Source organism: Leptomonas pyrrhocoris, assembly GCF_001293395.1.
Source record: "Leptomonas pyrrhocoris isolate H10 chromosome Unknown, whole genome shotgun sequence".
NCBI classification, from domain to species: Eukaryota; Euglenozoa; class Kinetoplastea; order Trypanosomatida; family Trypanosomatidae; genus Leptomonas; species Leptomonas pyrrhocoris.
The window spans coordinates 195,976-210,505 of NW_015438364.1; the positions used below are offsets into that span (position 1 = coordinate 195,976).

At 57.2% G+C, this 14,530-nt stretch overlaps 3 protein-coding genes across 7 annotated transcripts; all 3 read right to left on the reverse strand.

The window, feature by feature from the left end:
* Window positions 1-86: 86 nt before the first annotated feature.
* ABB37_04618 (hypothetical protein) lies at window positions 87-3,259 on the reverse strand (the record flags this gene model as incomplete). Of its 4 annotated transcripts, none has more annotated exons than XM_015802352.1 (1): window positions 87-3,259. In XM_015802352.1, the coding sequence occupies exon 1, from the start codon at window positions 1,863-1,865 to the stop codon at window positions 87-89; it is 1,779 nt and encodes a 592-aa protein (XP_015658796.1). In that variant the 5' UTR covers window positions 1,866-3,259. The 4 variants fall into 4 exon arrangements, with proteins under 4 accessions (XP_015658796.1, XP_015658795.1, XP_015658794.1 ...); XM_015802351.1 differs by having other exon boundaries at window positions 87-2,438; XM_015802350.1 differs by having other exon boundaries at window positions 87-2,078.
* Window positions 3,260-5,259: 2,000 nt separating this feature from the next.
* ABB37_04619 (ATP-binding cassette protein subfamily A member 10 putativeABC transporter putative (ABCA10)) lies at window positions 5,260-12,478 on the reverse strand (the record flags this gene model as incomplete). Its single annotated transcript, XM_015802353.1, has 1 exon — window positions 5,260-12,478. The coding sequence occupies exon 1, from the start codon at window positions 10,858-10,860 to the stop codon at window positions 5,260-5,262; it is 5,601 nt and encodes a 1,866-aa protein (XP_015658797.1). The 5' UTR covers window positions 10,861-12,478.
* Window positions 12,479-13,133: 655 nt separating this feature from the next.
* On the reverse strand, window positions 13,134-13,903 carry ABB37_04620 (hypothetical protein; the record flags this gene model as incomplete). 2 transcript variants are annotated; one of them, XM_015802355.1, is made up of 1 exon in its annotated part: window positions 13,134-13,903. In XM_015802355.1, exon 1 carries the CDS (start codon window positions 13,584-13,586, stop codon window positions 13,134-13,136), a length of 453 nt encoding a protein of 150 aa, XP_015658799.1. In that variant the 5' UTR covers window positions 13,587-13,903. The 2 variants fall into 2 exon arrangements, with proteins under 2 accessions (XP_015658799.1, XP_015658798.1); XM_015802354.1 differs by having other exon boundaries at window positions 13,134-13,876.
* Window positions 13,904-14,530: the final 627 nt, after the last annotated feature.

Consider the following 14,530-nt stretch of genomic DNA (forward strand, 5'->3'; position numbering starts at 1 on the left):
CAAAAACCTTTGACGCGAAGCGAGGAAAAGGCGCCAACCAACCCACACAAGAGAAGAGCTTCAAAGTGATTCCTCTTCGCTCGCTTTCACTTCTTCTCCGGGAAGAAATCATGGGCCGCAAAGAAGCGCATCGCCTGCAGCAGCACCCCCTGCTCGTTCAGGCGCTCCTCTTCCGTCAGTCGCTCATACAGGGTAAGGGGAGGCGGTGGACGGCGCAGGGGATCGCGACGCTGCGGCTGAGCGTATCGCGCCGCGGCCACCGGCGCCATCACACGCGTCACCTCCCTTGGCTCAGTTGCCGGTGGCGCAGCGGACTGCGGGGCTGGCGGGGCGTCGTCCTCGCCGTTGTCGTTGTCGTTGCCGCTGGGCTCACGAGGCGGGGCCGCCTCTGGCGTCTCTCCGTGTACTTCGCAGGTCTCTGGTGCGGCTGATTCCTGCTGGGGCTCGCGCTGGGGCTCCTCGGCCCTCCCTTCCTTCTCTTCGGACTGCCCAGCGGGGCGCTGCGCACCCTGTTCTTCTTCCTCCCCTTTCTGCGCAATGCGGCTGCGACTGCCGCGCTCCCGCCTCATCGCCGCGTTGGATTTGCCGTCCCCCGCCTCCATCTTCGCCTCCCCCCATACCACACGTCGGTTGTACGTCGGGTCGCCTTTCGTGGGACAGTCGTCCACCCAGTGCTCGCCCTTCGTGCCGCAGCGGTGGCAGACGTAGAACTGTGGCACCTCCTTGGCAGCCGCATAACGCTCCCGCACCAGCTGCACCCGCTGCCGTGGTGTCAAGGTGCCGTTGGGGCCCAGTGGAATCATCTTGGTGAGGTGACTCGGCCCAGACGGGGCAGAGGGCTGCTTCGGCGAGGACGAAGACAAAGGCGAGGCGAGCGGAGAAGCACGAGAAGACTGCGGCGGCGCGGGAGCGGCGGCGTGGGCACCAGGCGGTGCCGTTGGGTCCTCCAGCAGCTGCGACGGCGGCTGAACAAAGCGAGGCCGAACAACCTCCTCTTGTTGCCCCTGCGGCGGCAACGGAGGCGGGCGAGTGGCCGGAGGAGAGCGGCGCTGCTCCCCATCCTCACTACGGCCACCATCATGACGACGGCGACGACGCGATTCGGACGAGTGCGATGATGTCTCCGACGCTGCGTCCGACGGCGCCGACGGCGAGCGCGAGTGCTCCGGAAGGCTGCCGCGGGCAATGAATGACGCCTCCGTGCGGGCTCGCTTGCCTACGTCGATACCGTACTGCCGCAGCCACCGCCGCCGCTCATCCGGCAGCACGACGCCGCGCGCCGCCTTGTAGTAGAGCTCCTCCACCTTACCCTTGATGACCTCCTGCGTTGGGAAACGCCGCTTGCGCTGCTCGAGGTAGTGTCCCGTATCCGCCAAGTTGGGTGCGTCGGCGCGGTTGTGTAAGGCATCCATGTGCTCCTGCATCTGCTGGGCGCGGTGCTCGCGGCAGGTGAAGTTGCAGCCCGGCACGGTGCAGTAGATGTGTGTCTTCATGTGCTCCTCGTACTTCTCCTCAACGGCGAAGTCGCGATCACAGGCGTCGCACCGGAAGGGCCGCGCTGGGAGTCGCCCAGCGGGCTGCGTATGGGGCCCCTCCTCCTCGCGTCCTCGCAGGTGTGAAGGCGACGCCTCTGCTGTCTCAGCTGCTGGGGGAGCGTCGCCGCCGTTGTGCGGGCGGCGGGCACCCGGCATGAGTGGGTTGGGAGGTAGAGACCTCCACTCCGTCGCAGACCCGTACGCGCGTGTCCAGCTCGCCATGGCAGGCGGGAGGCCGATCACGAGCTTGTCGAAGGGATGGAAGGCCTTCTCCAGGACCTCCGAGGAGACATCGGCGAAGGGCGGTCGCGGATGCCGATGCGAGCGCATGGTTGCACGGAGGAGGAACTATTTCCAACACAAACACACACTACACTGCTATAAAGAAAGGGGAAAGGGGAGGAAAACGCCCTTCAACTCTATTGCACGTCTGCAATTGGCGTTGGTGTTCGCTTCCTTGACGCTCTCGTCGTTCTCACGCAGAAAAAAATATATAAATGCAGCTTTCTTTCGCTGGGGCGGTTAAAAGCGGGTGTTCTCACCTCACAACAAGAAAAAAGATGAGGGCAGACAAACGGCGGAAATGAAGAGAAAGATAGTTGTGAGGCCTTGAAACGAGAGTTCAAGATGCAATGATGTCGCACAGCGCAGAAAGGAAAAAAAAATAGCTCAGTTGGCTGCGTAAAGGCACTCGCGGTGCGTTGTAGCGGTCTGGGCGCAGGTCACAGGAGTCTGCTTCCCTGTTCGCTGCCTTCTACTAGGAGTGAAAAAAAAAACATAACTTCACAATCTTGAATACCGCCTTGTTGAGCTTCCGCTGTGACGCAGGCAGAACACGGCTTCTCCTATAGATGATGTTGAAAGCTTTCTTTATTATTTTATATAGACGGTGATAAAGAAATCTTTGAAATAGGTGACAGAAAACAGAAAGGAGACGAGGTAATATGTATATTTACCTCCTCTGGGAAGGAAAGAACGCGTAAAAACAAAAAAAAACGAGGAGAAGAGCAACCTCCAATTGATCCAAAGTCAATGGGGGTCACGCTTGCCTGACATAGTGTTGCCACTAGACAATGTCCTCCAGTACAGCTTCTTTGACCTTATAATCTGTTTAGATACTTTTTTTTTTCCGGAAGGAACAGATTTAGAATTAAAAATGACAATAAAAAAGTTTTCTTTTCTCTTTTGAAAACGCCAGAGAGGAAATTTTCCACGACGACGTCCATCCTCCGCGCACTCCGTCACCGCATGTCAAATGTGCGCAACAAATGGGAGAAAAAACTGCAGAAGTTCCAAATGAGCTTCCTGGCCCATGTGTTGCCGCACCGGTCTTGCTCGTCGCGAAAAACACTCTCATGCCGTTGCACTCGCATACGATGACAGCACTCTAGTACGGCGGCTTCTATTCGGTTTTTCGAAAGTTCATTGATGGACAGCGTCGTGTTTCGATTTCTTCCTGTCGGTGCAAAGAGGGCACTCCCATCAGTGCGAGTCGCGCAAGAGAAGAAAACAAAAAAAAGAGACGACTCTTTTTTTTAATAAATAGCATCCAGGCGCCTTATTTTGACTTTTCACAAGGCAGTCGTAGATGAAAAACAAAACGACATATAAAAGGGGTACAGTGGAAAGGGAAAAGGAAAAGAAAGAAACGTTTTCAGCAGCAATGCAGCAAATCTCATCCTGCCGGTGAGCGTGACACAACGGATGAAAGAGCAGCAACCTACTGCGCAAAGAAGAGAAAAGGATAGCAAAAGGACAGGTACGACGGTTTAAGAAGAAAAAAAGCGCCAAGTTGAGGTGTGCATGGTATTTTTCGTTGTTCTCCTTATTTCCGCCAAAACAGACACGAAGTGGGACATCAAAGTTAAGACGCTCTTCTCTGGCGCCTCACTTCGTCTACCGAAGAGTCATCAGTCTCCGCTTCACCCAGCACTTCATGCTCGTCGCGCCACGTGTGGCATCAACTCAGCTTCGTACATAGGTGGGTCGATAACTCTTGTTGGCGGAAGGGAAAGCGATGTTGTTGAGGGATAATACACTAAAACCAAAAACAAAGGCTATCGCAGCTACAGTATCTTTTAGTTCGGTTTTCGTCAATGCTCAATTGAAAAAAGAAAACAGAAGTTGATGCTGTTGCGGATTTTCACAAAAAAAAAGAGGCTCCAGTGGCAGGTGAAACGCACTCTGGAATTGGCGGAAAGACGTAGACGTTGTGTCGCCTCAGCGTCACTGAAAGGCGCTGGAACGTTCCTTTTCCTGTAGAGCGTAGCATTGCTATTTTTCAACTGCTCGCTGTTGATCGCATGGGTCTACTCCACACCCACAGTCCAGTTTCCTTTTTTCCCCCGCCGCCTCAGTGACAAAAAAAGAAAGCAAGGCCAATAAGGGCTTATTCGAACCGCCGCTGGATCGTTGTTTGCTGAGGAACAAGAAAGAGAACACTGCACGACGACCACAACGTTGCCCAGGCACAAATTGGCGAATAATAATTTTTAAAAAAGGACGACGTACGTACAACCAACTTAACATATAACCATGTAATACATGCATTTTTATTTCTTTACTGCATGCAGTTCTGGTGGAGGTCAAAATGACAACCACAAAAAGGAAAAGGAAAACAAAACCAATCAGTAAAGTAAAAAAACAGTAACCAGAAAAAAAGGGAAAATATCATCCATGGGCTACAAGATTGGTGTGTTGCTGGAGATGAGCAAACAGCCCACCGCCGCAAACAGTTTTCATTGAAAGAATTGTTGTGACGTATGAGACACGAGCTAGGCTTTCAACGCGCCAATGCAAATACCCCACTTTTTAGTGAAAAAGATGTTATGTGTAGTTGAATCAAACTCTCAGAAACGGGATAAAACCAAGAAACCACAGTAATCCTGAGCACCCAAAAGACAGCGCTCTACACCCCCTCTTTTCATTCTGTGCTTCTTTTCTCTTTTTCACTGTTATTTATTTCAGGAGCAAAAGGAGCAAAGCATTTCGTTTCAAAACCAGAAAAAATGAGAGCGGGCAAGCGACGTACCCTTTCCGTACGCCGCACCGCGCTCTGCCCTCTCGCTGGCGTTGATACTCGTCCTCTCACCCCGCAGGGGGTGCAGGTTCTCCGTGCCCGGGAGCGTCGGCTGCACACACACCTATCACCGCCACACGCCAGCATCAGCCGCCGTCGCCCGCCTGCCCCGCCCGTCACGCACAGCGGTCAGGGAGAGAGAGCGGGTGTAGAGCACGGCAGGCAGGAAGGAACGTGTCGGAACGAAGGAGGAGCGCAGACGACGCGAGGCGCGAGTGTCCGTCGAGGGCGGCCCGTCCGGGTGGGGGTGCCTGTGGGAGAGAGGCAGGACCCGCACGGCACGGAGGAGAACGAGATGGAGAGAAGGAAAAAAGAACGAGACGCCAACCGAGCCGTCCGCTTCTTTGTTTGGTTTGGTTATTTTTTTTTACTATTATTGCTACCATACCTCGCTGAGCTCGCAGTCGGCCACGCCACCACCGCGGTGCATCACACGGCCTCACTGCCGCCGATGGTGTCTCCACCGTGGTGCGGCAAGGGAAGAAGACGCGGTGGTGCAGTCCGCCCGGTGCGGACTCCGCCGCTTGCTGCCATCTCAGAGCGGCAGGGGAAAGAAAGAAAAAAGAGATGCCTACGTGATAAAGAACTACCGGTAAGATAATCAACAGAAACAATGCTCGTCTGCTCGCGCGGCGACGCACACGGCTACTGCAGAAGTAGAATGTCCTCCAGCGTCGGCTGGCTCACGCTCACGTACGTGGTGGCGGGGATGCCCTCCGCACGCCCGCCCTGCAGCTGCGACACAACCGCGCAGATCGCAGGCAGGTCGCCGTTCACAAGCAGCACCATCGAGCACGGGTGCACCTCGCTCACCTCGCACGTGATCTCACGCTTGGCGTCGCTCTGCGTGCCCATCGCGGAAACCGTCTGCAGCACGTACTCGCGCACCTTCTCCACGAGGTCCTTCTCCTCGCTCTGCAGACGCACCGTGTTCGGGAAGAGCACGCTCAGCGTGTAGGACGCCTCCGTGTTGTACGCAGCCTTCAGCTCCTGCGGGGTGCCCACGCAGCGGAGGTTGCCGCGCACCACGAAGGCAACGCGGTCCGCCAGCGCCTCCACCTCGTCCAGCAGGTGCGTCGTCAGCACAACGGACTTGTCCACCGTCAGCCGCCGCACCATCTCGCACGTCTGCGCGCGCGCCACGGCGTCCATGCCGGACGTCGGTTCATCCAGCAGCACACTCGTCGTGTGGCCCACAAGAGCAATCGCAAGCGACAGGCGGCGCTTGTTGCCGCCACTCAGGGAGCCCGCCGCCTGCGTGCGGAACGGGGACAGGCCGAGCTCGCGCAGCAGGACAGGGACCTCCACCTCGATGTACTTCTCGCGGATCCCGCGCAGCCGCGCGTACAGCCACAGGTGCTCCTCCGCACTCAGGTTGCACAGCAGCGCGTCGTACTGCGGGCAGTAGCCCACGTAGGACCGGCTCGCAAGGCTCTGCACCGCGTAGTGGTTCACAAAGGCCTTGCCGCCCGTCGCAATCACTTCGCCAGCCAGAATGCCCACCGTTGTCGTCTTGCCAGCGCCGTTCAGACCCAGCAGGCCCAACACCTCGCCCTCGCGCACGCCGAAGGAGATGTCCTCCACCGCGGCGTGGTGCTCACCCATGAAGCGCTTGTGCAGGTGCTGCACCGCAATCCGGTCCGTCGCAGGTCCGGTCTCGTCCGCGCACACGCGCCGCTCCTCCGCCAGCACAGTGGGGTCCTGCTGCTCCAGTAGCGCGTGCTCCGCCGCATCCTCCTCGTTCGCGCTCGTGCAGCACTGCGTGAAGAATGCGTTCAGGCGCTGCAGACGCAGGTACTCCACGATGATCAACGCGATCGTGCACCCCACACCAACGCACGACATGTAGATCAGGCCCGTTCCGATGCCGCCAGTTGGAGTGCCTCTGGCGTTGATTTTCAGCAGCGCAAACAGGCTCGTCTTCACCCGCGTCGGGAACATCATGTTCGCCATCTCCGTGCCGGAAAGCACGTACATCGATTCGCCAAAGCAGACAGCAGGGAAAATGCGAAGGATATACGTCACAACTTGTGCGAACAGCAACGCCTGCTCCGCAATCATCGACTCCACTGTCACCCACAAGAAGCCAAACGTGAAGTTGATGCAGAACACAACCGACTGCGCAGAGAACGCTGATTTGAAGAAGAAGCTCATGAAGTAGCTCACGGGGATCGACGACACGCCGTAGAACAGGAACATCACAATCGCAGGGCCCACCGTATCCTTGCTTACGAACTCCGTGCGGTTGAAGATCACGAAGATAACAAAGGTGAGAATCTGCGTCCCAATGTAGCACGCCACGTCGAACATGAAGCTGCTCATCCAGTAGGCAAACACACTCATTCCAGAGAGCCACTGCATGTGCCGCGCACCCGACTCCTCCTCCTCCACAATGTACCCAATCGTGTTGGACGGGATGAAGATGAAAGGTATGATAATGAAGATGCCCATCATCACTTGTTTGCTGGTAGCTACCATATTCTTCTCAAACTCGCCAAGCTTCATTGGTGAGTTCACCACGGTGTGCTGCGGCACGCTCGCGCCAAACAGCTGCGTCCGCGCAAGGCGGTACAGCGCGTCCAGCGCCTGCGGCGCGGCGTGGCTCGTCGTGGTGTTGTGCATGAGCGTCGGAAGTATCTTTGGCATGCCTGCCTGGAACACCGCGCCAACGGGGGCAATCGCAATGTAGCGCGGCGAGGTGTGCGTGTCGATGTCCTCCATCAGGAAGTTGCTCATGTCGTACGTCGCGTTCGCCTGCCCGCTCGCGATGCTGCGGTAGTCCGTTTTGTAGTGCGAGCCCCACGCGCTGTCCGGCAGATCCGCGCTCAGGTGGAACGCATTCGTCACTGTTAACGGCCGGCCTATGTGCCGCACCTGCCCGCTGAAGTCCGAGTACGCCGTCATCACCTGCGACGGGTTTGTCGCGTATTCGGGGTACATCGTCATGTCCAGCCGCAGCGACGGTTGGTTCGGGTCGCGCACCAGGTTCACCAGCAGCGACAGCAGCAGGAAGATCACCGGCAGCAGCACCTGGTACACCAGCAGCTTGATGTCGCGCTGCGCGTAGTGGCACCGCTTCAGGAACAGCGCGCGGAAGTGGCGGCAAAACACCGCAGCAACGCCCACGTTCGTCTCGTACAGGTTCTCCGTCGACGACGGCGACAGCGGCGACTTCACCGCGGAGTCGCTCGACGCGGCCATGCCGGTCACCAGCTCCCCCTCCGCAACGGCAGCCATCAGCGGCCGCGTGCGCGTCACCGTGAAGAACACGTCCTCCAGCGTCGTCAGGTTCAGCGCAACGTTGCGCAGGCCGAGACGCTTGCTGTTGGCCTGGATCAGCGACAGCAGACCCACGCCCGCAGACCCCAGCAGCGTCATCGGGAAGCGGAACGACACCTCGCGGCCACGGCGCTCCGCACCCAGCACCACGCAGCCGTCCTCCCTCCCCGTCTGGCCCCGCTGCGCCGTGTAGCTCTCTGCGCGCACAAAGTCCACCAGCGCGGCCGCGGCGCGGTTCTCGTCGCTCGTCGTCATGCCGCCCTCCAGCAGGCACGTCACGACGTAGCCCACCTCCATCTGCGACTTCAGGTACATCGTCGAGCCCTCCGCGCACAGCAGCCCTTTGTTCACGATCAGCACGCGGTCCGCAATGCGGTCCGCCTCGTCCAGCAAGTGCGTCGAGATCAGCACGCTCCGCTTCGCGCGGGACCGATTCAGCGCGTCGTACACCGTCTTGCGGCCCCTGATGTCCATGCCCGCAGTCGGCTCATCCAGAAACAGCACCGACGAGTCGCCCACCATCGCAACGGCAACGCACAGGCGACGGCGCTGGCCACCGGACAGGTTGCTCGCCTTGCAGTGGCGCTTCTCCGTCAGCTCCAGGAGGTCCATCACGTGCGCCACCTTGTCCCGCACATCGATCGACTCGGCGCCCTTCATGCGTGCGTAGAAAGTGATGTGCTCCTCCACCGTCAGGTGCGACCACACGATGTCGTTCTGCGGGCAGTACCCGATGTTCTGCCGGCACTCGTCCAGGTGCTCGCGGGCGTCGTACCCACGCACGTACACGTCGCCGTTCGTCGGGCTCACCATGCCGATCGCCATCCCCATGATCGTCGTCTTGCCCGCGCCGTTCGGCCCCAGCAGCACGCTCACCTCGCCGGTCCGCATCGCAAACGTCACTCCGTCCAGCGCAACCACACGGTCACCGTTGCGGAACAGTCCGGTGAAGTACGTGTAGAAGAAGCCCACGATACCGCCGCCAATGTAAATCTTGCGCAGGCGGTGGAACACGGCGGCGATGGACGGGTCCAGCGGGTCCACCACGTCGTTGTAGTGCTCGATCAGCCGGTGCGTGTCCTCCTCCTCCTTCTTGCTCTTCTTCAGCGCACTGGTATTCGCAGACTCACCGTAGGCTTCCGAGCCCTCCGGCGTCTCGGGTGTCACAAGCGAGCCGCGGACCAGCGGCGTACCCATGTCGCTCATCTTGATCAGGGGGGCCTTCGGCTTGTGGAACATGTTCCACAGCGGCATCAGGAAGAAGAGCGGGTGCGCACGGCGGCCAACGGCGCCGAAGGAGACGCGATCCAGGTAGAAGCCGAGCAGCATCAGGATGCCGAAGGACGCCCACATCATGCCGATCGCCATGGAGTAGTCGAAGTAGCCCACGCGCGCCTGCGGCCATCCGTAATGCACCCCGGCAGACACGTAGTTCAGCATCATGGTGAACACCTCGGCATAACCCACGCACGGAATCAGGCAGCAGAAGATCTTCTGGATGTCTGTCATCCCGACCGGAAAAGAATACGACGGGATCGCGCACACGAACAGCACGAACGCGATGAACCAACTCGCCACGCGCGGGTTCTTGAAGATGGAGCTGACCAAGAAGCACAGCGCCGTGTTCTGCTGCATGAACGAAAAGTACAGGAGCACAAGCAGCCCGTAGTCCACGCGGCTGAAGAAGCCCACCTTGAGAAACATCGCAGCCAGCAGCGACGCGATGATGTCGATGATCAGCGTCGACGCGTACCAGCCAAAGAACAGGCAGGACGGGTTCAGGCCCATGATCAGCATCGCCTCACGGATGCCGTTGTGCTTCTCGCTCACAATCAGCATCACCAGGCGCGACGTCGGGTACAGGGCAGCCATCATCGCCAGCAGCGGCATGTAGTACGCCCACCTCGTCAGGAACGCGTTGTCGAAGTGCGCACTGGTCGGCATCGGAATCACCTCCGACCCGTACGGCGTCAGATACTTGCTGATGCCCTCCACGCCGGACGCCGCATCGGACGCGTAGGCGGCGGGGCCGACAACGGCGAACTTGCTCAGCGCCTCCTGCATGTAGAACTCATGCACGAACGTCTGGAGAGTCATGAAGCCGCTCGTCCAGTACAGCACATAGCCGGCGCTGCCGTCCGTCACCAGGCCGCGCGAGAACAGCGACTTCACCTGCCCCTTCGCGGTGTTCGCCGTCGCCGTGAAATTCATGCTGATCGTGAAATCGGTCTCCCCGGTCGTGGTCAGCGACGCGGAGGGGATGTCCACGATGCCCCACACGGTGTTCTGGTTCGCCGCCGCGTAGTCCTGCGCAGCGTCCAGCGACGTAAACGGCGTGCTGTGCAGCACCTCCCCACACATCGCACTCTTCTCGCGGCAGAACTTCATGAAGCGCTGCGCCACAGCATCCGAGTCGCTCGACACCAGCAGCTTGCCGTAGTGCGACAGACTCGCGCGCCCGCTGCGGCCGAAGTACGTCGGGTTGTCCTGGCGCGCGATCTGCGTCACCATGGCGGCCAGCGTGAGGTGTCCGTCCATCGAGTTCAGCGCAAGGGGGCCGCTGCCAAAGTACATGGCGTAAATGATGCCGCTCATCTTGCCGTACGACGCCATTGGGAAGCAGACCTCCTCCCCGTTCCCGATCAAACTCATGCACACACCGGTGGTCGCGTTCAACGTCGGACTGCAGGGGTACCACGGCACCTTCAGCTTCGAGCTCATCTTCTTGCATGCGAAGTACGTCAAGAACTCCGTCATGTTCAACGCAGGCGACGCAGCCCCGCCGTCGTACGTCGTCGCCGGCACAATCGTGCTCTCACAGCGCCAGTACGCAATCGACATAAGAATAACGAACAGGCATGGCAGCAGGATCTCCACAACCGTCGAGACCGGCGTCCGCCACCGCTGCAGGAACGTCTTCACGAGGAATCCATACAGCTGAATGAAGTACTGCCTCAAGAACGACATTGTTGCGTGTGTGTGTGAGTGTGAGGGGATGGCAGTGGGGTTGGGAAAGCGCGCTTGATCTTGTTGACGCAAGGGTAGTGGGCCTGCGGGTCTGCTACTTCAGTGGTCGTGATCTGATGATAGCACGCACGTTTCTTAGCACCTGAAACAGCGCGATAGATCACAAGAGAACTGGGGAAAGCGAGAAAAAGCGAATGCTGCTGCCGATCCTTTGATTGGGCCCTTGATGAGTCAGGCAGCGGTCAGCGCCACACTTCGTCGCGATCGAAATGGGCGGCTGCACAGAGAATTGTGGGGACACGTCAGCAAGGTACTTCAGCCGTCAACCTTAACAAACGATCCGAACGAGGGGAAAAGGCGAAGAACACTTCAACAGAAAAGAAATATTACTTGAAAAACACAAAAAGACGGCTTCCGTACTTAGTTTTTACGTAAAGAAGTCGGTGTTACTTGTACAACTGGATTCAGCCACGTGTGTGCGTACGGGAGAGCGTTGCAGAAACGCGCCTTGCTATTAAAAAGGCGAAACGCTGGTTAAAAATATATATGTGATACTAACAGTTAGATCACACGAGAAAAAAGGTCCACGTTCTGCTGAACGCAGTGTGCGAACAAAGTATCCAAAAGACGGTACACTAAAGCGGAAAGCCGTCGAATCGACAGTTCCTAAAAACGCCGACGCTTACGAGAAAAAAACAAAAAATTGTTGTAGTGGTTGTACTTTATTTGGAAGCACTTCACGTACTCAAAGCCAACAGACAAATATCGGACACCAGAAACCGAAGCTCTAATGGCGATACCTGCAGTGTGCGGTGTGTGTGTGTGTCTTTTCTCAGTGAGTGGTTGAGAAAGAGAGGTAGTGGCTGTGGTTTGTAGGCTTAGGTGGCGGAAGCACAACACTTGCGCTCTACTTGCTTCTTTCGCCTAGCAAAAAGGGTCACGTTTAAAGACGAAAGAGCGGACAGAGGTGCTGAACTATTTCTGCTTTGTCAACTTCTTCCGTCGCTTGGAAGACAGTGAGAACAGAGTTTGTTTTTAGTAAAAAGAGAAGACAAAGATAACGGTTTAAGAGCACTGGATAACAAACTTAAAGATGAATCAAGAGAGCGAAAGACGAAGAGAAATTTAAAAAAGAAAGTAGTTATGGTGTTTGCTTGTATATATTTTTTTTTGAAAGGAGTATTTGTAACTTTTTTGGATTGTTTCGGGTTAAACCGGAAGTTGGAGGCCGCAGAGAGCCTTAGATTTGAAGAAACGAAAAGGAAAGAGGACAGCGATGTCCTACATCAATCGGGTTGGTCGATACCGGCTACGCAGCTTCGAGTGCAGTGCACAGAAACTCGTGTCAAACGCTCACCCGACGCAGACAACGATCTCTCGAGGTGAAGCGGTGTCGCGGGGAGAGGAAGCGTGATGCACGGAGAAGAGGCGCCGATAGCCACGGTGCGTTCCTTTCTGGGTAGCGGGTACGAACGAAGCACCGAATGAATAGCAAATAATAAAACAAATATATTAAGAAAATAACAAGAGACAGAAACAACAATATGACGGCAGCTAACGAAGACTATTGCTTTTCGTATTCGGCTAGGAAAGGTAGCGGAGGAAAAACATAGACGTCTGGCGCACGAGTGGCGGCAGCGGTAACGGTGAAGTAGCGAAGGCGGTGGGAGGGGGGGAGAGAATACGGCGTACCAGAATAATTGTGGACGATTTCAGGGTCGAGGAAGGAGAAGGGGGAAAGATAAAAGGAAAAAGAAAGAAGGTGACAAGCATTTATAACTGCATCATAATGCAAGCCAGGGAGAGCAAGGTGTCGAACTCTTAAACACGAATGAATACAGATAGTTGAGAAGAGCAAAAGTGCATTTCATGATTCTTCTTTCTTTTGTTCGACGGTAGCAGAAACAAACGAAGCGGCAGAAGTCCTTTTCCATTCACCCTCAGTCCTCCCCTTCGCAAGGTTTTCCCCGTCGCCACGTCGTTGGGCGGTCAAGAGGCGACCCCTCGACAAAGCGTTCGCCGGATTGTCCTTGGACCGCACATACGCATACGAAGCCGTTAAATGGAGCTTTCGCAGCAATTGCAGGTGCCACTGAAGCCCAGGCTGTAAAGCCTGGGAGTTCGCCGTTTTCTTCTTGAGGACATGCCTGGCTGCCGTGTTGCCAACACGAATCGCAACATGGCCCCTCATATGATGTGCGAAAGCCACCAGGACGAAATAGACGGCACGCATCGTATCAGAAGCGATCATCGGTGGCGCGGCTTCCCATGCCTCACTGGGGACTCTGATTCCGCCGTTCTCCAGAAAAAGCATCGCTCCCCCGCCCATCTAGCGATGCATCGATTACCAAAGCGGAGGAGAGACTCGCCCCTACGGGGGGTACGACTGGGGCGCTGTTATCGTGGCAATTGGCCCGTCCTTGTCGAGCATCTCTGACCCGCTCTTGAACGTCTCTCGGTGGTACCGGAAGTCGACCATTAACTAATCCGGGTCCACCACGTGCTCCTGCAAAGCCGCCGGAAGGAGGAATTTCTCGTCTGACTGCTGGCCTCCGTTGCCCCAACGCCTCGTGCCTCGTGTTCACGTAACACGACTGGCGCCGCAATTCTGCGGAGGTGATCTTCAAGGCGTGAGACCACCCCTCCAACTGCAAAATCACACGGCCTTCTTGCATTCTGCCACCCATGCAGAATATCAAAACCTTAGGCAGAAAGGCTCGGTCCATCCGGCCGTTGGACGCAGAAACTTCTTCCCGCAATTCGGGAAGACGGCAGCGCACCAATTAGGCGATTCGCCACGATCCCTCCGCCCTCATCAGACGCCTTGCAACTCAACATCATCGGACTTCCCTGCCCATCCTTGGCGACCATACGGATTTGAGCCGACTGGCGGGTGGAGAGGTACACCTCCAAGACCCTTACCCAGACCTCACATTCCTCAGGGGAGTGCACCCCACGGGAGCCAAGGAGGGTTGGGCAGGTGAGGGCAGCGAAGATGTTTATGGATTTGTGGTTCTCAAGACGACAAGAGAACAAGAAAGACTCCAGAGCGCAAACCCACCCAACGATAGAGAGAGATACAATTCGAAACAAAACAAAGACAGACATAAACCGCTCGGCCTACTCATCTCCGCCGTCTAATCGTCCAACCGTGTCTCGCTACTGCTTCATGCACAGAAAAGAGCGGACAAGCGACGTACCCTTTCCGTACGCCGCACCGCGCTCTGCCCTCTCGCTGGCGTTGATACTCGTCCTCTCACCCCGCAGGGGGTGCAGGTTCTCCGTGCCCGGGAGCGTCGGCTGCACACACACCTATCACCGCCACACGCCAGCATCAGCCGCCGTCGCCCGCCTGCCCCGCCCGTCACGCACAGCGGTCAGGGAGAGAGAGCGGGTGTAGAGCACGGCAGGCAGGAAGGAACGTGTCGGAACGAAGGAGGAGCGCAGACGACGCGAGGCGCGAGTGTCCGTCGAGGGCGGCCCGTCCGGGTGGGGGTGCCTGTGGGAGAGAGGCAGGACCCGCACGGCACGGAGGAGAACGAGATGGAGAGAAGGAAAAAAGAACGAGACGCCAACCGAGCCGTCCGCTTCTTTGTTTGGTTTGGTTATTTTTTTTTACTATTATTGCTACCATACCTCGCTGAGCTCGCAGTCGGCCACGCCACCACCG